Source organism: Artibeus jamaicensis, unplaced genomic scaffold, assembly GCF_021234435.1.
Source record: "Artibeus jamaicensis isolate MK-2021 breed Jamaican fruit bat unplaced genomic scaffold, CSHL_Jam_final scaffold_1283, whole genome shotgun sequence".
Taxonomy (NCBI): domain Eukaryota; kingdom Metazoa; phylum Chordata; class Mammalia; order Chiroptera; family Phyllostomidae; genus Artibeus; species Artibeus jamaicensis.
Window position 1 is genome coordinate 22,186,877 of NW_026522028.1, and position 24,099 is coordinate 22,210,975.

General features: G+C 37.2%; 1 protein-coding gene and 1 non-coding gene across 5 annotated transcripts in view; both read left to right on the top strand.

The window, feature by feature from the left end:
• ARHGAP6 (Rho GTPase activating protein 6) overlaps positions 1-24,099 on the top strand; it is a 484,972-nt gene that overhangs the window by 446,382 nt on the left and 14,491 nt on the right. For all 4 annotated transcript variants that reach the window (XM_037157509.2, XM_037157510.2, XM_053655807.1 and 1 more), the window contains exons 9-10: positions 2,268-2,447; positions 17,864-17,961. In XM_037157509.2, the coding sequence (XP_037013404.2) occupies positions 2,268-2,447; positions 17,864-17,961 (278 nt within the window). The remainder of the gene's footprint in view (positions 1-2,267; positions 2,448-17,863; positions 17,962-24,099) is intronic.
• LOC119058398 (U6 spliceosomal RNA) lies at positions 919-1,023 on the top strand. The gene has a single exon (XR_005084244.1). It is a non-coding gene; the product is annotated as a U6 spliceosomal RNA (small nuclear RNA).

Below are 24,099 nucleotides of genomic sequence, written 5' to 3' on the forward strand. Positions count from 1 at the left end.
ATGGGTGTACCTAGAGCCAAGCCACCAGCTTTGCTTTTCAGCTCTACCACCTCCTGGCTGTGGGCTCTAGGTGTCACTTCCCTCTCTGCAAAAAAGGGCAGAAGCAGCAGCTGTTTCATGAGCTTCTAGTGAGAATATTTGAAACAGCCTATGGAAAGCCCCCTAGCCCGGTTTATTAAATAAAACTTCAATAAAAGTTTATTAGACTTTTAATAAAAATTAAATGATGTTCATATTAGAATTAGAAATGATCTAGGATGCTTATTTAGTAGAGATAACATTTTTCTTTGAATTGACTGGCTAATAAGGAAATAATGCACCAACCCCAAGTGCACATTATTAATATACATAGACATAGCCATATATGTACTGAGACATGGGGAGCAAGGGTAGAAGCTATCATGAACCAATCTCCAATTAAAAAAACAATAAAAACAAAACAGTGTTAACAAACCACAGCAGCACAGTCTGGAGCTGGAATCTATGTGCAATTTTACAGACAGATTGTATTGCATTCCCAGAATAACAACAGGAGAAGGAAAGAGCGGAAACGGAGTTCTGGATTGTCCTTGTACGAAACATTCTTTTAAAAGAAAACAAAATCTGGGAGGCATCTAGAAGACAGCCATTGCAAACTAGGACGAGGGCTCTCATCAGACAGCAAATCGGCTAGTACTTTGATCTTGGACTCTCCAGCCTCCAAAACTGTGAGAAATAAACTTCTGTGGTTTAAGACAAAAAGAATCTTCTATTTGTTAATATTTAAAAAATGAGAAAGCTCTGATATTACTTTAATAGGGGAAGGGAAAGCACTTCAAATGCTTCAGAGTTCTAGAAAGATGAATTGGAAAATGACACATATTTGATTTTATCCTTAGCCATGCATTTGCAGGAAGAGAAATGAAAAATAAAATCAGTGCTTGCTTCAGCCACACATATATTAAAATTGGAACGATACAGAGAAGATTGGCATGGCTTCTGTGCAAGGATAACATGCAAATTTGTGAAGTGTTCCATATTTTTAAAGTTTGAAAAAAAAGAAAAGAAAAATAAAATGAAAACTTGGCAGGTTTTATATCAGTGAAATAAAACAAAGAAAAAAATAACAGTTTTACATAATGGGCAGTTTCTTGAAAATTCCCAGTGTTTATCAGGTAAAAATCAATTTACTTGGCAGCAAACCCCAAAATAGCCTCACCTAAAAATAATGCCTGTCTTGTGACACCCTGGGATTGAAGGGCTGCTAGCCACCACTTCAGTGCTCCACAGGGCAAGAGTGAGACTCAGGAGGCTTTGTCTTGGCTGTGAATCAGGACTCAAATTCTGTTCTGTGCACCCAGGTCCCTGTCAAAGACTGCAGATAGATCCCCACCAAGCAACCAGTTCTCATACTTATCCAGGAATTCTAGATTTTCAATATCAACAAGAGAAATTTAAAAAATTGCCTAGACCACTGGCTTTCAACCGGGGACAATTTTGCCCCACAAGAGACATGGGCAATGACTCTTACCTGGGTCTTTCCTGCCTTTCCTTCAGAACCCTCTGCCACACTGTGGTTCCTGATGTGTATTAAGGTATTTTACATGTTTCTGTCTTTGCATATGGTGTTCTCAGCACTGTGAAATTGCCTTCTGTCCCAGCTCCTCTGTTTTTCAGCCTAGCAAAGTCTATTTTTTTCTTTAAGTTTTTGTGCAAATATTGCCACCACTCTGGAGTGTCCCCGGGGCCTCCAGAGTTGATAACTTCATACTTTGTACTCATTTCTGGTAATTCATAAGTTTCTTTACCCTCTACAATATGAACCCTTAAAATAAGGACTGTGTGGTGACCATTGTTGGAAAAATTTTAAATAATAAAAGTTCATGAAAAATGCCTAGCCTATGGTAGGTGCTGAGTGAATGGATTAATGGAGAGATGGATTCATGGATGAAGGGATAGATGGAAGGATGGATGATGGGATGTATGGATAAATGGATGGATGGACATCAATATTTGTAATGAGCAGACAGGATAGAAATTTTATGTAGTACCAGTTTCACAATAAATAACTTGGAGTTTTAAAATTTTATTCAACGGCCACTGCACTATGAGCTTCAATCCAAGATACAAAGCAAAAGAAAAATAGTGGTACCTACCCCTCATAGATTCTACCAGAGACTATGTAGTCCTTGCAGAAGAAAAGGAAAGGAAAAGGTTCCATTGATTGTTGAACCACTTGGAATTTTAAAAGGCAAAAGTAACAGTTTTTGTGTTTTCTGTTTCTATAGGTCACTGGGAACAAAATGACATCTCTAAACCTGGCCACCATATTTGGACCCAACTTGCTGCACAAGCAGAAATCATCAGACAAGGAATTCTCGGTCCAGAGTTCTGCCCGGGCTGAGGAAAGTACAGCCATCATTGCTGTGGTTCAGAAGATGATAGAAAATTATGAAGCCCTGTTCATGGTAGGTGGCCTTTCTTTGGCAGGGTATCTTGTAAACTGCCTACCGATTGCCTTTTTGTGGCACAATGAAACACATGCACCAGGTCTATACTGCTAGTCAATGAATTCATTGGAAGCCATGTAGTTTTAATGAGAATAGAAATTTATAACCTATGATATCACTTTACTATGATTCTTTTTTATTGTACAGTTATCTGCATTTTTTCAAGTACAGTTATCTGCATTTTCCTCCCATTGCTCCCTCCACTCCAGCCATCCCCACCTCTCTCCCCTGATTCCATCGCCACTTGGTTTTGTCCATGTGTCCTTAATAGTTGTTCCCGAAATCCCTTCTCCCCTTTCCCCCTATTATCCCCCACATCCCCTCTGGTTACTGTCAGATTTTTCTTAATTACAGTGTCTCTGGTTATATTTTGCTTGCTTGTTTGTTTTGTTAATTAGGTTCCACTTAAAGGTGAGATCATATGGTATCTGTCTTTTACCACCTGGCTTATTTCACTTAGCATAATGCTCTCCAGCTCCATCCATGCTGTTGCAGAGGGTAGGAGCTCCTTCTTTCTTTCGGCTGCATAGAATTACATTGTGTAAATGTACCATAGTTTTTTATCTATTCATTTACTGATGGGCACTTAAGTTGATTCTATGTTTAAACAAATGTATTCAAATTATAAGTTTCAATCTGTTGTACCCTAAACAATGGTCATGTTTTGGGGTCATTTAATTATTTATGTACTAGTATCCTTGCTCAAAATATTGATTAAAAACCATTCCCAGGGGATTATATGTGGTTCTCATGAATTTATATATTTTTAATCATTTTCAGAAATGGCAGATTCTCAAGGTCAATATTGACATTTTGCCTTCTCCATCAAGCTTCACCTAACTTTCCTGTGTTCTTCTCATGCCACTTGCCCATATCATTTCTTTTTCCCTTACCCCATTTCTGTTCTTATTGATGTTTATTTTAACATTGTAGTACAGTCATTTATGAAATGTTTCCCCCAGTAGATTATAAACACATTTAAACACGGGCTGTGCCCTTGTTATCTCCAGTCTGTATCCTCTGTACACTTTTGGAAGGCCCTTCATCTGGCAGGCACTCAATAAATATTTTTTTGATTTGTATTGAATTACCAGTTCCTGTTTTCCTTCAAAAAACTGCATTGCTTGCTTCAACTTCCCTTGAAATATTAGAACAAATGCCAACTCTCTTTTATTTCTGTTTACCACTCATACTGCTTGTCAAAATCTACAGGAATTTTCTCTGTGTTTCTTCTCCCATTTTTCTTGTCAATGTGCTATCACTCACCATAAATCTTACATATTCCACTAGAGCCTTTTGTGTTTCCACAATCAAGTGCGCTAGTCTCCTCTTGAATATTCTCAACATTTTCTCTATATTTTTCAAATGCCTTTCATTAGATTTATTTCCAAATTCATCTTATACCAATTATTTTCTATAAATTTGAGAGCCAGTGATTTAAAATCTTTGCCCTCTATGTCTTATATATATGATTGTGATCAAGTAATTCATACTCAATAAGCATCCTTTTCAGTTTATGAAATGGAAAAAATAAAAATATGACCTATTTCTCACAGTACTTCCCAGACTCATTTGATATGTGAATGTATTCTATAAAATATAAAATTGTATGCAAATATTAATTACTGATTGTATTAGTTGAGCAACATGAACTGGCTCAAATCTTAGTTCACAACAGACATAAATATCTTGTTGACATAAACTTTAATCACATGTTTGCTTGACAACCTTACAGGTCATGATTTAGGGAGATAGTTCCTTGCATCCTGAGACTCTGCAATCCTCTAGGATTTATAAGCCAAACCTAGAAGGGACATCCATCATGCCCATTCAAATGCTATTGGCCAGAACTGAGCCACAAGACATATTTAACTGCAGGGAGGGCTAGGAAAGGTATGCTTTCTGGATGCCCAGAAGGAACCAAAAATGGATTGAGCAAAGTCAAAATTTCACTGAGGTATAACAGTGTCTTGCTCCTCTTTGAGCCTCTGAAACACTGTTCCTGTGTTGAATGCAGTAAGCTTTCAAAAAATGTGAAATTTGTCATTAACTCTATATAAATTTCACACATCAGCCCAAATCCTCATAATTAATAACATATTTGGATGAATCAAATGACTAAACTTTTCAACATATTCATCAAGTTTCAAGTCATGTACCATTTTGCCAAGTAGTCTTGGCATTACTTCATGCTCTCTGGATTTTTTAAAATATATATATTTTAAATTATATTTCAAGTACAGTATTCTGTATTTTACTCCCAGCCCAGCCCACCCCTCTCACTGCTCCCCACTTCCCTCCCATTTCCACCCCCCTTAGTTGTTGTCCATGTGTCCTTTATACTAGTTCCTGTAAATCATTCCCCTCTTTCCCCTGAAATTCCCTCCCCTCTCCCCTCTGGTCACTGTCCCTCTGTTCTCTATTTCAGTGTCATTGTTTTTATTTTGCTTGCTTGTTTGTTTTGTTGTTTAGCTTCCTATTAAAGGTGAGATCATATGGTATTTGTCTTTCACCACCTGGCTTATTTCACTCAGCATAATGCTTTCTAGTTCCCAAAATAATACCTCTCATCAATCTTAATTCTGTTCTCTAAATTCTGTATTCTAAGATAAGTTCTTTATGTGCAACCACAAACCATCAGGCATTTCTTTTCACCTCTGACACTAAAAGCATCTCTTCCTGGCCTCCTTTAAAGTACAGTTGCTACCATGTTAATTGTGCCATCCTTCCCCTTCCCATTTCCTGCCACCTGGGCTACTAACAACAGCAAAAAAACATCAATTTTCCACCTTTTCCATTTTCCAGATCTGATCTTTGTTTGCCACTCTCCATGGAAATTGATGTCAAGAGTCTCTTGGGTTATAGCTCATATTTTGGTTCCCCAGTTGTGGTCTTTACTTCTTAAAGAGGCCTTTCCTGGCCATGTAGTCTAAAATACAGCCCCACCACCATCATGTACACACTTCACTTGCTGTTTCCTTTTCCTGCTTTTTCTCCTTAGCACTCACCACTAATATTATAGGGTTTTACGAATTTCTCTTGTTTGTTGAGTGTTTTCCCCACAATAATATAACCTCCATGAGAGGATGAATTTTTGTCCTTTCCATCTATTTTCTTTACTGTGTTATGTCTGCGCCTGGCATATGGTAGAAACAAGAAATATTGGTTGAATTAATAAATGACACAATGGTTGTTTGTGACATAATGATTTTTGTATTGCTAAACTGTACTCTTTATACGTATGAAAAGGTCTAGGCAGGAAGAAATTAAGGATAGCTTTCTCTAAGCATTCTTGATCTCAGACAGATAATGGGAATTACATATTGATTTAAAAAATGCAGTGGGATGACAGGAGTTGTTAGACAGAGATTCCAAGCCTGGGTCAGTAAAAAGAAAACTAGTTCTGGAACCAGAAAAGTTTGCTATAGCCTTATCTTTGCTATACCTTAGTTATGTGACCTCACCTTCTTAGATTTCTAATTCTTTAGTTATCTATCAGAGGACTACGTTAGAATGAATGATTAGCCAAGATCTCTTGTAGTTTTAAAATCTACATGGTTCCGTTCCCTACCACTGACTTTACCTCTTTTATTTACACAAAACACAGAAGAAAATTAATCTTATCGCTGTGTAGGTTCTGTTGGCATATTTGGCATTTCAGAATCCAGTTGAGTATACCAAAGCTGGTAGCTGGTTGGCAAATGTGGTCTGTGTGGGTGGACAAAAATGCAATCATGTATATAGCTGTTTCATTTTGTTTTGTTTTGTTTTTAAGAAACTTTCAGAATTAGTACAGAAATTTCAAACAAGGAAGAATAAAGCTACTCAGGACCTTATAGTTCAAGGTAGTTAGCAACTGTGCAGTTTCACAGTCCTTGGAAAGGCTTATGAGCTCAGAGAGAGGGGCATTGATTCCCATTGGCATTAGAAAGGAAGATTTCTTAGAGAGGGTGGCTGTAAGTATGTCCTTGAAGGCAGAATGCACCCTGGAAGCAGTGATTCCACAGAACTGATGCAAGAGATATAAAAACTCACAGAGGCCTGGCAAGGACCCAAAGTTTGTTCTGAGTGTTAATAATGTTCTTCATTTCCTTATGCCTCTCCCAAGTGGCCAGTATCTGAGTTAATGGGAAAGGGCAGAAAAGAACCTGGCTTTGTCCCATAATACAGAAGAGGTGCCTAGATTCAGAGACTGATATATGGTTCAGGAGTCTGACTAGGACAGTCTTTTGCACCAATTGTTTGCTTTTTAAGCACTGTGTTTGAAATCCTAGAACTGGTCATGATAAAAGCCATCATAAGAACTCTTTTGAATAGTGACCACCATGATCATTCTGTTGAAAGATGAAAGCGGCAGATTGTAATAGGGGTTCTCAAACTTGAGCATATAGCAGAGTCACAAGGAAATTCATCAGACATTCAGATTTCTGGGTTGAACTCTAGAGAAACAGATTGAGTATCCCTAGGATGGGGCCCAGGAATGTGCACTATATGATGAATACTTTCAGAGCATACTGGTACTTTTGTAACCACACCTTGAGAAATACCCAAGATGGTGTGGGGGGCCATGAGCTTTGGAATCAGCTACCAGAATTCAAATCCCTGCTCAGCCATGTATTTGCTATGTGATGCTGGCCCTATGCTTAACTTTCCTAAGTGTTCTTTTTCCTGTTGTAAAAAGAGAGACATGAAGTTACCTACTTTATAGGATTATTTTGAGAATTGGAAATGATATTTTAAGGCACTTGGGACAAAATTTGACATATACTAGGTGCTCAAAAACCAAGATTGCTGTTCTTATTGTATTACATTGACAAGATGTCTGCTCCATAAAACAGGCATCATTACCAGACTAAAAGAGTCCATTTGCCTGTGTGCATCAAAGCTCAATAATACATGAGCAGGAGCTTGCAGCAAAGAAAGTCAGGGTTTATTTTCAGCAATACAGTAGCTAATTGCTCAAACACCTGACTCCCCATGGCTTCCAGGAGACCAGTTATATAGGTGAAAATCACTAATTATGGTGACTAAGGAAGCTAGTTTTGTGGTCAGGATCATGATCTCTACTGATTGGTCAGTGCTAGGGTCATTGGTCATTGCATCTGGCCCTGATGTCAGCCATGGTGTGACTCCCTCTGATTTTATTGCTCTTCTGGGCCTGGAGCTGAAACACAGTTTAGGCCTACATGTCATCTTCAGTTTGACCGAAACCCTGTCTCTCTGGTCAATGGACCCATGGCTGTGTTCCTAAGATTATTTGATGCCAACCAGAACCTCAGTGTTGTTGGCTTAATGATAAAGGGAGTGGATATGCAAGGAAGAAGAAGACAGGTTCATTAGGGAGCTGGATGAAGCCAGTTTGAATCAAAAGGAAAGAAAAGTGAAAAGGTGATATTGAAGAAATGAAATATCTATGTGGTTACAGTATCTCTTTTGCAACTAAGCACTCTGGCTACTCTGTAACAGTGTGATGTGCTCCTAGTCCCTTACCCGGCTCTTCTTTTTCTTTTTTCCATAGTATTTATCACCTTTCAACTCACTATATAGTTTACTTATTTATTATATTTATTGAAACCTAGAATGCAAACTTTATGAAGGACAGGATTTTCATTTGTTTTGTTCACTGACATCCAGAAAATATTCTGCAGCAAATAGGCACTCAGTAATTATTTGCTGAATAAACACTACAACAATATATTGTTGGAAAAAATACATTTTGTTGTTTGTTTTTCTTTTTTGCTTTTGGTTCAGTGGCCATACTCCTCAGCTTCCTTTACCTTCAAACCCTGACCCTGCATTTCTAATATCAACAACAATTTAAAAGCTGGGTAACATAAATGATACTCCCTGGGAACACTGGGAATAAAAGAGTAGGCTCATGCAAGTGTATGTATTGATAGAAATGGTCACTGGTATCATTGTAAGACAGAAAGCATTCACTGACTAAATCATTAATATATCACTTGGTCTGAAAGTTGTTCCTTCTTTAACTGATATTGGTGATCTCAGATAAAACTCATCATTGCTCTTAGAATTAATAAGAGCTTCAGAGCAAAGTGGAGAAAACTTTCAGTTCATTCTAAGAGTCAATACCATATGACTCCTAACAGGACTTTTTTTTTTTTTTTTTTGAGAGAGAGAGAGAGAAAGGGAAACAAGAGAAAGCACCACCCCTTTGGGCTGATGAAAAGTCTGGAGTGCAGTGGAGACGTGGGAACGCCAGTGAGTTCCCACCCCACTGGTTCATCAGCCTGAGCTGGGGACAAGCACAGTGCACGTGGGAAATTTCAAATGAGAACTACTGGAAATAAGGGTCAGAGGCCAGGATGAGGATTCCAGGCTCTGAAGCCAAGCTTTGCTTTGTGTTCTCTTCATTCCCCAAATGCAAATTACATTTTCTTAAAACCTTGCTTGCATGCCAAGTCAAAGTAGTCAGGCAGTAATCCAGGTCATCAAACAAGAAACCACCCCCCTCCACACACAACATATCCAGATAATGAAATAGGATTTCCATTTCCTGTTTTATGTAACTGTTTTTAAAATAACTACTGTTTACGTGCTGAGGCTGGCTAGTCACTATGTATATCACTGGCTTATCTAAATTTCACCACCATTTTATGAAAAATAAGCCAAGATCTTTTGCCCAAGTAATACGACAACTAAATGGGTGACTTCTACAACATGATGCTCTCCACATAGTAAACAGGTACTTCAATGTGGCATATCAGATATGGAGTTCATTTGCAGGGAAGAAAGAGAATTTTTAGCCAACGTGAAAGCAGGAAGCAAAGGAGATATTTAACAGTATTAATCCCTCTGGACTGTTCATAACACTGACCTGCCTGATGTTCAAGCCAGCACATGGCTTCAAGAGCCAGTGCATGTTCCTGCTGGAGCATGCACACCCTGTCCATGTGCAACGACAGAATGTGTGTACTGTTGTCAGCACACACAGGTAAAGGGGAGCAGAAGCATATTACACCTCAGCTGTTTCTGCTTCCTTTGACCTATTGCCATGGAGCAAAGACTGCTAATTATCCCTCATCTTCCTTCCTTGAGTCATCCTCCTACATAACTCCATGAGTCCTGGGCTCTTCAATTATTTTTGTTTATTAATGTGCCTCAATTGCCATGCACTACGTGGCATGTATCAGGCACTTGGGAAAATTCATTAAACTTAATGAACTTTGACCCTCCAAATGCATCTAGATGCTCTTACATAATATTAAGCTATCCTCCACAACAGAATCACATCAAAGGTTCTAGGCTTAGCCTGCCCGTGTTTGAGGTTTTTACTGCCATAAAGAGTCAAAGTGATTTATTTCACTTTAAAATAAAGTTTACAAGTTTTTTAACTAAAAAAAGTCATCATGACTTGTGGTGATATTTACTTTTTTTCTGGGGACTGTTAGAGTTTTAAATGCCAAAGCTTCCTTCTTGGTCCAGTACAAAGTGTTAAATTGGCGTGGAGCATCCAGTGGCAAGTATGGTAGGGCTGGGTCCTCCTGTGAATTGCTCTCAGGGATGCCCTTAATGGTTTGTTACAGTGACTTAGTAAATGGAGAGAACTTGAACCATTTTTCCCTCTCTGTGGTTTATGGAATAAGCTACATCGTAGCAGTTATACCCTAGGCAGACATTCAAGGTTTCATTTTTAACTTGATAGGGTGGATTTTAATTGTGACAGTTTTATTCCTTCACATGTGCAGTGTTTACATTTTTTCTCTGAGGCAGGAGAATCCAAGTTCTTTTGATTTTTGAAATAGCATTAAGCTTTGAAGGAACACATGAAAATCTAGGGCATTGAGTCTCCAGTAAACACAACCATAAATGGTGCTCTTAGAAAATATCTAAAGTTACTCAATAGTTGGCTAAAACTCAGTAGAGATTTTGATGTGAAACAGTGAACTATACATGCAGAAGCCCTTTGAATAGGGTTTGTTTCTTCATTCAAATGTGCAGAATTCGTTGATTATAAAAATTAATGTTTTTCACAATCTTAGTCCTCAGTTTTCATTTTGCTATATAAAATCCCAAATCAAAAAAGAAAAATCTGTTTGATTATTGAGTCATACTTTTTATTTTTAGAGTCTTAGTATCGGTGAGAATAATGGTTTAAGAACTTATTAGAAATTTTCTGATGATCCTCAGTTGGTAAGGAAAATTTATTTTTATAGTCTAGAAATTAATAGCAAGGATATTTTGCTATAGCATGACATTGGTACTACCTATAAGCAGAAAGAAGCATCTAGACAAAGGTAACAGAACTGGTGTATACCATGAAGACCAATAATCCTGGGTTATTTTTAAAACCATTTATAACCATTTCTGTAACATTTATTAAGCATCTACTAGAAACACCACCATAGCTTTTGTTCTGGAAGAGCATAATATTGATTAAGCAAGTGGGTCAACAGTCATGGATATGCAGGTAAGAACTTCAGGAGAGAAAAGAGTAGAGAGCCAAAGAGGAGAAAAAGGAGACATTATTTAGGAAGCATTTAAATGCAAGGAGGGGGAAAATTAACTGAAGGTGACTGAAAATACCAGGATATAATTTCTTGCATAATCAGAAGCCAAGGGAGACACAGTTTTAGCAGCTCACTCACACTCCTTCTGTCTGCTCCCCCATCTTCATCTTCAAGATACTGCAGCATTTCCAGCATCTCTTGCAGTCATCATCATCCAGCAATGAAGGGAAATGTTTTCTCTCCTGCTTCTCTGCAATATGGAGGAATACATTTTCCAGAAGCTCCTACGAGACCCGCCTTGGGGTACCTTGGTCAGGATTGGCACACATGATCTTCCCCTAGCTGCAAAGGAGGCTAGCTGACAGAGAACTACAACCCTAGGAGCCTATATCAGTTCCAGGTAGACAAGTCAGATAATCCTTACCTTCAGGAACTTTACCTTCCAATGTTGTAACCAACCCAAACACCTGAGGTCTGATTGAAGAGAAGGAACCAGAAGGGAGAAGCTACGTAGAGTCAGGCTTCAAGACCATTGCTGTTGAGGGGCCAAGAGGTCAAAAACTGTACTTCTAGAAATTCAGGAGGTAGTCAGGAGCACAGATATATCAAGAGGAAATCCCATCACTTAGTTACCCACCAGAAAAGTGTTAAGCAAAAGAGAGGAGAATGATGGGTCTCTGCAAGCATAGAGGATAAGACGCACCAATAAGTGACTTAGTCAAGAAGAAAACTGCAGAACAAATACTGGACATCTCCATGTTAATCTGCTTTTATTTTTTGCTTTTAAGTGTTTAATTTATTAATTTTTGTGCATTTCTTATAAAATATTTTACTTAATTTTTTAAAATTTTATTTACTTATTTTTCAAGTACAGTTTTCTGTCTATTTCTCCCATCCCAGCCCAACCCGCCCTGTGCTCCCCACCTCCCTCCCATTTCCACCCCCCTTAGTTCTTGTCCTTGTGTCCTTCATACTTGTTCCTCCAAATCCCTCCCCTTTTTTCCCCTTAAATTCCCTCCCCTCTCCCCTCTGGTCACTGTCCCCCTATTCTCTATTTCAGTGTCTTTTGTTTTTATTCTGCTTGCTTATCTGTTTTGTTATTTAGCTTCCTGTTAAAGGTGAGATCATATGGTATTTGTCTTTCAACACCTAATTAATGAATTTGGCAAAACAGCAGGATGCAAAGTCAATATCCAGAAATCAAAGGCATTTTTGTATACCAACAACAAAACAGCAGAAGCAGAAATCAAGGAAAAAATCCCATTCGATATAGCAAAAACAAAAATAAAATATCTGGGAATAAACCTAACCAAGGAGGTAAAAGACCTATATGCAGAAAAGTACACAACACTAAAGAAAGAAATCAAGGAAGACACAAACAAATGGAAACATATACCATGTTCATGCATTAGAAGAATTAACATCATCAAAATGTCCATACTACCCAAAGCAATTTACAAATTCAATGCAATACCTATTAAAATACCAATGGCATATTTCACAGACATAGAACAAACACTTCAAAAATGTATATGGAACCATAAACGAGCCTGAATAGCAGCTGCACTTTTGAGAAAGAAGAACAAAGTAGGAGGGATCACAATACCTGATATCAAACTGTATTACAAGGCCACTGTAATCAAAACAGCCTGGTACTGGCATAAAAACAGGCACATAGACCAATGGAACAGAACAGAGAGCCCAGAAATCAACCCAACCCTCTACAGTCAATTAATATTTGACAAAGGGGGTAGCAACATAAAATGGAGTAAAGATAACCTCTTTAACAAATGGTGTTGGGAGAACTGGACAGCTACGTGCAAAAAAATGCAACTTGAGCACCAACTTACACCATACACCAAAATAAATTCAAGGTGGATAAAAGACTTAAATATAAGCCATGAAACCATTAAAGTCCTAGAGGAAAACATAGGCAGGAAAATCGCAGATATTTCACGCAGCAACATATTTACTGATATGTCCCCTAGAGCAAGGAATATAAAAGAAAGAATAAACAAATGGGATCTCATCAAAATAAAATATTTTACTTTACATCTCTTCACAGTTAGTAAGCCACTTTAAAATCTGTTAGCCCTCTTGATCCCTATAACACCTCTATAAAGGCAAATGGGTCAGATAGGATATGCTTGGATTTTCGGATGCTAGAACAGATTCCTACAATAGATGGTTGATGTGTCCAAGTTTACATTAATTATAAGCAGCAGAGCCAAAACTGAACCTCAGGGGCTATCAACTCCTAGATACTTTTTCAACAGCAGCCTAATTTCTGAAAAGAAATGCATATGGGAACAATCTGCTTGTATATTTCTTACTTACTGTAGGCTCCTGTTTTCTATCAACTCATTTCCTTGACTTTTATTTCTCTATTAACCATCTAAATTAATAGAAAATAAATGCTCATCCAATTTAACTGAGCCATTAGCTTGAAATTTTTATTAAATAAGAGGAAATGAAATGTGAAAATATGTACAAAGATTAGAAGCATTATTTGGAAAACAGGATTGGTTAATGTCATATGAATACTAAGTCAACTCTAGGTATCATTTCAAATTCTCTATCCTCATTTTCCCACTGGCCCCAATTTTTTTAACCATTCCTTATTTTAAAAATGTGGTTTTATCATATGAATTTTTGAAGCTGCTTTAAATCATTTTGTAGCAAGATGAGATATAAGTAAATTAATTAAAATGATGGGTTATGTACACTGTAGTCAGTCTTCCATAATAATAATTGGGAAATAGTATCTACCCTTCCTGCAGTACATGGATTCACATTTTTTAACTATGTCTTTTGTTTATTTGTAAATAGTGTCTCCAAGCCAAAATGGTATTGTAGGTCTTTTTAAAAACAAACTATAGATAAGTTTATAACACTGATCCTTTCTATTTATATTTATTACCAAGTAAAAGTCACATATAGTACACAAAACAAACCTGAATAGTCATAATTGGCTGGGAATCAGGTCTAGTTGCATGAGTGAAAATTTTCAATTGCAGAATAGTTCAACAAAATTTATGGGAAGTTATTTTTTTAAATAATAATATTCACAGATATTTCACGCAGCAACCCTGTTACCTATTCTAATAATGTATCCAAGTTAATTTATTATCAGACACACCATACTATGGAAATGGATTGGCACTTGAAGCAAACATTTTTATTACATGTCTAATCATAGAAATTTTTAATTAAACTAATTGGATGAAAATACACGTTTTTAATAATTTTCTCATGTAATTTTCTATTAAAAGGAGTTCAGGATATACATTTTGTGCCACTATTATTTTCTTGCTTTGCTGTTTATTTTTTTAATCACTATTCTATCTGCCTATTTTCACTCTTTAGGTAACTTTTTGAAAATTTGATATAATAGTGTGTATCTGTTGGGTCAAATTATTTGAAAAACAGTAGAAATTACCAGCGTCTTTATTTGTTTAATTTACTCAATAAAGTAAGAGAATAGTCTCTTAGCCTTGACCTAAAAGTCCTTCCCCTTCTTTCATTCTCATTCCCAGGCCCCTGCATTTGGTCACAGAACTTTGAATGTCATCCATTTGTACTTCCCAAATATCTATGTCCAGTCTAAGCCCCTCCTGATCCCCAGATATTTCTTCCCAACTGCCTATTAGATCTCTCCTTTATTCAGATATCACACAGGCCTCTCACCCTTATCATATCAAGGCCACACTCCTAATCTTGACCCCAGCCTCTTCTTCCTGCAATGCTTTATAACAGTCAATGGCAAACCCATCCCTCCAGGTGCCTAGACTCCAAACACTGAAGTCATTCTTGCTTCTTTTCCTTGTCCTACTCCTTCTCCCTCTCTTTTTCTTTCTCTGTTCACAAATTAACTAATGCTATTATCTCTATCTTCACTATCTCCAGGATCCAAATACTGGTTATTTCCATGTGTAATATGCACTTTTTTGCCCAAATTTCTGAGGGAAAAATAAGGATGTGCATTATACATGGGTATAGTGATTACATACCACGGATATAATAAAAGGTATAATAATCCCATATATAATGTGCACAAAAATGTGGGTACACATTATACACAGCAAAATACAGTATTTATCATCAACTCACCATCCTCGTTCAGTACTCTAGCATCTCTGGCTATAGCAACAACTCTATCTGCATGTCTAGCTTCACATCTTGCTTTCCCACAATCTATTATCAACTCAGCAGCCAGAATGATGACAATTCATGTTAGTCCTCTGCTCAAAAGCCCCAGTGGTTCTCCATCCACTTAGATTGAGAACAGAATTCTTTTATCATGACCTGTAAGACTCCACAACATCTGACCTTGGCTGACCCACTTCTTACCACTAGCCTCCTTCCTTTCACTTTGTTTCAACCTCACTAGCCTCCTTGCTGCTCCTGACTCAAGATCTTACTGATTTTTTTTTCTTCTTCCTGCTTGGAATGACTTTCTGCAATTCCTTCATCTACTTCAGTTCTCTGCTAAACTGTCCATTTCTCGGTGACATAACTATACTATTTAAATTGCACTCTCCCCTCCCCAACATTTGCCATTGGCTCTTCTTTGCTTTGATATTCTCCATGTGATTCATGCTGTCTTTTCTTTGCTTGTTTAATGCCAGGCTTCCCATATTCATTGTCATCTTTAGGAGACAAAGATTCTTGTCTGTTTGGTTTGAAGCTGAATCCCAACTTCTAGTCCCTGACATTCAGTAAGCATTCAGCAAATATTTATGTATTGAATTAAAGGAAGGAGGTAGGAGAAGGTCACAGTGAGAAGTGTAGTGGCACTAAAGTGGAGGGTGTATGAAGATGACTGCTAAAGGAGAAAATGGGAAATACAGATTGAGATGAGCAAGTGAGTTTGAGAGCTTTAGCTGTAGGGATAAAAGTGTTCCTGAACAAGCAAATGTCCTGATCAGAGCATTCTGACCACCATGCAGAAAAGAAAGTCGGTACATGTGTTGAAGGAAATAGATAGCACGCAGGTTTTTGGTGCAAGCTTCTGCATCAAAGGCCCATCAAGAATACGTTTTTCTTTCCAATTAAAAAGTCAAACTAGCTTAAGGAATTTGTGGCCTCACATAACTGAACAATTCAAAAGCAAATATGTCTTTAAGCATAGCTTTATCTAGGGCTCAAATAATGTCAAGAGATCCTTTTTTCCCTCTCCATTTCTTGATATTTTTTCTTCAATGGTCAACACAATCCTCAGGTTCCATACATGGTTATAGGCCCTGTGTCCTCTCTTCTCCAAGTCTCAAAGAAATTATTATGGCTTTTCATTGTCTCTAAAGTAGTCGCATGCCCATTTCTCAGGCATTCATAATAGTCTGGGAATGAATGGAATGATCATTGAGTTAGACTAGGTTACATTTCACCCTTGAGGTAAGGATTGGAGAACAGTTGATTCTCCACAAGGAACTTGGGGTATAACTGTTAAAAGAAGAGGGAAATGGAAGCTATTAATGGCTGATATGTGATCACTACAGAGGGGCAATAAGGGTTTGAACTTAGACCATTGCAGTAGGAATGGAAGATAAAAGAAAGAAGTAACAGGCATCATGGAGATGAAATCAAGTAGATCTGGCTCTGAACAGGAAGGGGATAGGACACAGAGAAGCTTGAATGCAACCCAGATTTTGTGTTTGTGAGACTAGGGCTTGGCAATGTCATTAATGAAGATTCAGGATGAAGTAGGAGGAAGAGATTTACAAGAGAAAAAAAGCATTTTGTTCCTTCCTCATGCCTATTTTTGTTAATAAAATAGTTTCCAGCTTCTCAATGCTCAAGAAGGATTGAGTTCTACAAGAGGGAGGAAGCAAATTCTTCTACCGACCACTTATTCTCAGAAGACTGGTCACCACACTTCTGAAGAATCTTATCTCTAAGTCCATATGTGAGAGAATCAGATTGAAAATTTATTTTCTCTGAATAGTTTGAATTTCCTTTGGTTGAGCTACCAGCATCTACAATGTAGAAAACTGTTAGAATCAAGTTCAGTCTTTTCTTGTAGAACATTTCAACATGAGTGATTTAGGATTGTAAGGCCACCTTCTAATGTACTGTGGATTAGTTTTAGAGAAACATGGGATACTCATCTATAGAACTCTAGTCAAAGCCTTGTCAAATTACAAAGCAAGAAACCTAATTGTTAATAGACCAGGATGCAAGAAAGGAGTGAAGATAGGCACTGAATGATAAAATGACGTGTTCAGTTATACTCTTCATTTTTTGAATGTTTACCATCTGCCAGGTACTGTTCTAAGTCCTTGACCTATAATAAATCATTTAATCACCACAGGAACTCTTTGTAGTGTGTACTATTATCATCTCCATTTTATAGGTGAGGAAACAGAGATATATAAATGTTATGTATCTTGCCAAAGGTCCCACAACTGGTAAGTGGAACTAATACTCAAACCCAAGCAGTCTGGCTCAAGGACCCATCTTCTTAATAAACTGATTATATCTTCCAGAACTGTCCAAGACAGTTGTAATTTATGCCTATTGTCTTGGCATAAATATAAATATGAGCTCTAGAGTTTCCCCATTTGGACAATAAATTATGAACACCATTCTTCTTAACTATGATAGTTTGCTTATTCAAAGCCAAGAAAAACATAGTCTGAACAACAGAGATATCCAGTGATTAGTCTGTATCTCTAGTCAAAAACAAAGGTGACAATTTGGGTTGAATATGACTATTTGGTCACTGTCCAGTTTGTCCTAAGAATTAAACTAACTGCATTGTTATAGGTTTGATTTTAACCAACCAACCACTCTGTTATCTTACAATTAATTCTTCAGGTTCTGCTTTATGCTACAATAAAGTTGCCAATGGACTATGTTCTTTCTGAAGTGTTTTCTTTATGCCTCAACATTTGGCCTATCCAGGTTCCCCCGGATCTCCAGAATGAAGTGCTGATCAGCCTGTTAGAGACCGATCCCGACGTGGTGGACTATTTACTCAGAAGAAAGGCTTCCCAATCCTCGTGAGTACTCCAGTTTCTAAAGCCACTTGGGGATTTCTACTTGCATTTCTAAAGAATTGTAAGAGTTTCTCTATGCATGATGACTTGAAGTGGAATTGTGGCAACTTTCTGGCACAGCCAATCACTCTACCTAACTGGAAATTGCTTTGGTTTTACCAATCCACACATTGAATTAGAAACTGCTTCACAGAATTTATTTTTTCATTTTCGTTTTTGGCTTTTTCCTAGACCCTCGAGGTCCTTTTGACTGTGTTTACTGGGAAAAAAAACCCCACTAAATCACTGGTAAGAAACTCAAGGTTCTGACTAGGACACACATCAGTGATTCTGCTTCCAGAATTCTGATAACTGTTTTTATGGCCCCATAAAGCTGAGCCTGCATGCACCTGACATGTGTAATTTACCAGCACAAGTGGTGCATTACCAAACCACAAGACAGGCCTCAGCCAAGGCCTAGGTGCCCATTTGAAATTAGAAGCTGGCACCCTCTTGACTCCCCTGCCCTTTATAGCTAGCATCCTTTTGATAAAAATACATGTTGGCCTTCACATACACCTATGGTTGCGATGAATAAAATGCAAGCCGTGCTGTAGGCTATGGTTTACCACCATTTTTACCCTCAAAGGAGGAGCACTGAATTTTTGCATTAGTCAGATTTTATGATTAATTGCAATCATGTGCTATGGAGGCAGAGTGTATGGGGCTACTGAGCATTTGGTATTCCAGTTAAGAGGGTAATATTGCATCATTACCAGGAGCAATATTGCCACCATGGCATCAAGTCTTATATTTGTGACCAAAAAAGTTGTTATTATCCTCTCATGAAAATATCATTTATGTTGTGCTTTCGATCTACTGAATTTCAACAATTCCAAGATACACTTCCCCCAATGTTTTGTCAACTCTGAAGTTGAGATTAACCTTATAATCAATGGTCTGTCCTACTTTAATTCATAACATTTTTTCTTTCTTAACCATGTATAAAATAATACTATGTCTTATTCAATGATATCTTAGACACATTAAAACATATTAAATTGTCCCTTTATATTGATGCCGAATTTGATGTGTTAATTTTTCACTTAAAACTATTTGAGATATAAAAGTATTATATTCTTTAGAAAAATTTGGTAAAAAGGAGCTCCACGTTGTTCAGGCCTCCTTCTTTCCTGGGTCATTACGTTAATAGCACTGCTAAATTCAGCTTCAGTCCATTTCCTGCAGAGCAGGGAAGAATTTTTAATTGGTTCAACCTTTCAGATGTACTTTTGAAAGTCCATCTCTATGTCAATAATTATCAGGCTAAATTCTGGTTCAAGTAAGACATTTTGCCTGGATTCAAACACCAAGAGCCACAAGTGAATGAAAGTATACTTAAATTATATAAATGGGCTGCCATTTCATGGTCTTGCTTTCATATCAGATAATTAGGTTCACTTAAATTTTTCCTAGATTTTTAACTGCCATCAAGGTGGAAGTCTAAATTAAAATAACAAATGGCTTTTTTGCATAGTATAACTTGCATCCCCAGAATTTTAATGAACTGACTTATTTCTCTCCCCTGTGCAAAAAAATAAATAAAAATAAAAGCAGACATGTTGGCACTTTTATTTGTGATTCATCCATTAAGCTGCATTTATAACATTTCATGGGGGTACTACTCTGTGGGAAAGCTGGAAAATGCACCTAAAAAATACTGATTTTGACTTGCCACACTTCTGTTTTGGTATGGCATTTGGGTATATAAAAACATTGAACTTTAAAGAATGAATGATTGGTAATAGTTATCTTATGTGGGTGTCAAGTATGTTTTTTTACATATAAATGCCAGGAAGTAAACCTTTCTTTTTCACTCTTAGGAAAAGGACAAAGTGTACATATTAGGCCCATCCCAAACTGTATAATTGATTAGCCTTTTCTTTTTGCTATCCCTGTGAGAATCAGAATTCTGGGGTCTAAGCAAGCTGACCCTAGACCAAGATGTTAGGTGAGTGTCACGGCTTCAAGGAAAGGGAAGCGAGCTCATGGAAACTCTGTAGATATCAGAGACTAGCATTATCAAACAGAAAACATTTAAAAAAGACTTTCCTAGTCAGGAGGAGAAGAGTGTTTGTTTGTTTGCCTAGAAACAAACATAAGAACAGCCCAGAAGGTTGATAATGGTGTCATATAGTAAAAATACATAAATTAATAAATTGATTTTTATTTTTAATGGCCTTTTGAGGCTTGTGAATCCTAACCCTCGAGCTGTAGGTAGTCTGTTCATGCCTTAAATGAGTGCTTTTCAAACTTTACTGTGCATACCAATCACTAGGAGATCTCATTAAAATGCTCTTTGTGAACCAGTAGGTCTGGGGGAGGGTGTCTGAGAAATTACGCTTCTCTCAAGCTCCCAGATGATCCTGTGGTGCTGCTGGTCTGTGATCCACACTTTATGGAGCGAAAGCTTCAAATATCAAGGCATATTCTTGACTTTAAGAGCTTGCAGACTTGTTGAAGGAGTCCTAAGAGGGTAAAAATAACAGGAGGTGTGTGATTAAGTATGTCACGGAGCACAAAACAGTATGTGCTGGTCTGCCGGTTCTCAGATTTGTCTGCCCAATGTGAATCACCTGGGCAGCTTGGCAAAGTATGCCTGCACACCACTCCTAGAAATTCTGACCCCTTTGTTCTGGGGTGCAGTTGGGACATTGGGATTTTTAAAAGCTCTCCATGAGATTCTACTGAGCAGCCAGAGGTAAGAATCTCCAGCTTAGATCCACCACAATAGGTACAACATATTTACTCTCACTGTGGGTGATTTTTGACATTAAAATGGGGGTCTTTGTGTTAACAAAGGAAGGGAACCAATACTCCAGACCTCAAATCCATGATAATGATGGATTACAGTGGTGACAAATAACAGTACCCCAGTTTCCAGGTAGTGTTGGCTACATTGGTTATGTCAATTACCCCTGTGTAGCATAACATGCTGGTTATGAGCTTTGGATCCAGAGCCAGATCTCCTGAGTTCAAATTTTATTTTCACTCCTGTTAGCTGTGTGATCTTGCATAAATAAATTCATCTCTCTCTGTTTCAGTTTCCTCATCTGTAAACTACAGATAAAAACTTTATAGAGTTATGCTATTAAAATAGTGTTTTTAATAAATGTTAATGGTTGCTCTCACATTACTTAGCATTTCACCATTTTTAATGTACAATAGTTCTTTTTTATTTAATCTTTATCGTATTTTCTCTTACCTTTTAGTCCCCTTATGCCCCCCTCCCCCCAGCAATCACCACCCTGTTGTCTATGTTCATGAGTACTTTTTCCTTTTTGCTCAATTCCTTCACCCCCTCACATCCCCCACCACACACTAGCTGTCATCCTACTCACCATTTTCTTTACTTACAACTACTTGCCAAAGACTTTGGCATCACTAGAGTTTACCTTGCTACCCCATGAGATAGCAACTTATCTCACAAGTGAGTTCTCATCCACATAAGATGTAGGCAGTGCCTAAATGCAAAACCTACTTGTACATGCGTGATCTAATTGGCATCAAGATGATGTCACTGATTCTGGAACAGAGAGGGGTTGAGAATAAAAAGGCACTGAAGTAAGGCAACAATTCGCTCACTCTAGGGCCGGATAGAGTTCACAAGGGACTGGAAGGGATCACACATTTGCACGGAACGAGGGAAGAAGACCTACTCAAGGCATGCCATCATGGTAATGGTCAGAATCTTGTTTTGGAGACTTTATGTCTTCAAAAGGTTGAGAGCTAGGGTATAATAGTTAAGAATTAAAAGAATTTGTACAAAGACAACAGAGTGCCAAGCAACTGAACTTCTAAAGTGACCACCTGAAGTGCAGTGATACATGGTCCCCCTCTCATATTCTCTTTTGATCCTTTGTTATTTCCCCCCTGAAGCTTCTGGTTTTAGCCATCAGTTCACATACCTAAAAAAGGCTTTAGATTTGTGTGCCCCATGTGGAAACTGCACAAAATTTTATTTGGACTGGAAAAGTAAATTTTCAAAAGAGTGTAGAACCAAGAAAAAAACATATTTATTAAAACTTCTGTCTTGAAACATCAAACATTTAGTGATACTTGGGAAGTTAATGTTTAGTTTTGTTGTGATTTTTTTTTCTTCTTTACGCAACAAGAGAATTGGAGGAGTGAAAGGGGGGATCATTATTTATTCTTGTGCTTGTCTACTTACATTTTTGTCTTTAACCACAACAGAATGCCAAAGGGAGAGGAGAAGAGATTTATATTACTAACAATACAAGACTTTATGTTTTTAAATTGCTTGTCTGGTATATTTATTGTAATTATATGCTCTTTTCTTCAAAGATACTTAAAATAAACTGCCTTCCTTTGATTTAAGGATGTAAGGAAATAGGGAATGAGAATAGAAGTTAAATCAAAGAGGCCAAGGTACACTAAATGCAGGCATTTGCAACAGAACAAAGGTGTCATAGCAGAACTGGGACCAGGGTGAGCAGAGGAAAGCAGGCACTTTCCTAGGTGCAAAATTTAAGGATATGCCACAAAACTCAGTCATCAAAATAAACAACATTGAAATGTAGTATTTTGGAAATCAAAGTTATTACGGACAAAGTATCAAAAAATATAAAAGCCTAGTACCAGGCGAAACCAGACTAGATCCTGAAGCAAAAGGTGCCCCTGATTTAATGAAAGCAAGTCATTGATAATGTTTTGCAAATGTACTTCTTTATCTTATTTTCAAGTGAGAGAATTGCTGTGTTTGACAATTTCTCTGGACCTTGTGACAATCTTAAATAATTTAAATTAATTTAACCCAAATTAAAATAACAAAATTCTGTTTGGGCATAAATAAAGCTTTTAAACTTAATCTAATGTTGTGAGTTCTAATACACCCACTTTTCAAGCTTTCAATATTTTTTCAATTGCTTTAATGTTCTTGGAAAAATTAATCATTAAAAATTTACATAAAACCACATATACTTCTATGGTATACAGAGCTAAATAGAGCATTTTCCCTGCTGTATTCTGAAAACAAAATCAGAATAAAACAAATTTAACTGTACTTGGGGAGAAGGCTGATATGGATGAGCCAAATATTTTACTATATATTTTTTGCATTTCAGTGTATTTAATGGTGTTACCAGCCTTCACAAAGTTCTTACTGAATTTGTCCCCAAAATAACAAAACCAGTGACCAGCCAATGAGGACCATGGATGAAGGCCCATAGTTGTCTCAAAGCATAAAATTTTCAGAACTGCAAAGTAATTGTTTTGTTGAATTGGATATTCCTCCAGCTGAATAATAACTGCACCTTCTTCATGGTGGAGGAACATTGGATCTTCTCATAATGTAAAGGCATCCCATTTAAATTATCAAATAAATATTTATTTTAATCTTTCAATGATTGTCATTAAAAAGGTGTTTTTCCACAAACCATGGGATATTACACGATAAACTATAATTTCTGTTTTCCTTTTTCTAAGATTTATAAAAATAAAAACAATTCTTAGGCAATTTTCAGAGAAGATAAGAAATGAAACTTTACCAGTATAATATAACAGCAGTAAATCCTATTGACTGGCAGTAGCTGGTGACTTCAACTATCATTCTGTTCCATCCATTGGAAGTTATTAGCATTAACTGCACATGCACATACACCCACACACTCCATTCCAGAAAGCCTTTACAGCCAGATAATTATATGAAAAACATATATGGAATAGGGAATTCCATAATGAAAATTTCCCAAAAGTATAAATGTACCCTCTATAGAAAGGCAATTCAAGATGGAGGAAGAATTTATCACACCACCTTGTTCTTCCAACACCTTTATTATGATTCACAGATTCTTTATAAACTAGCAAAATATTAATTGGAAGATGCTATATCAGGCATACTAGAAACAAAATTAATAAAGTCAGTATTGCTTTTTCTTCACCTGTCATAAATTCTTTCATATATCAGGCTATTAGGTAGGACGTAATACAAGCTAAAAATGGTGAGACACATTTCACAAAAGCCATGGGCAAATTCTAATGTCCAGGTTACTGTTTAATCTCCTGGTAAGGAGTTTGAATCCGTGTCATCTTTCTTTTTGGGACAGGGTGCCTTTGTTCTTAGGATTCTGCAGAACTGAGTAT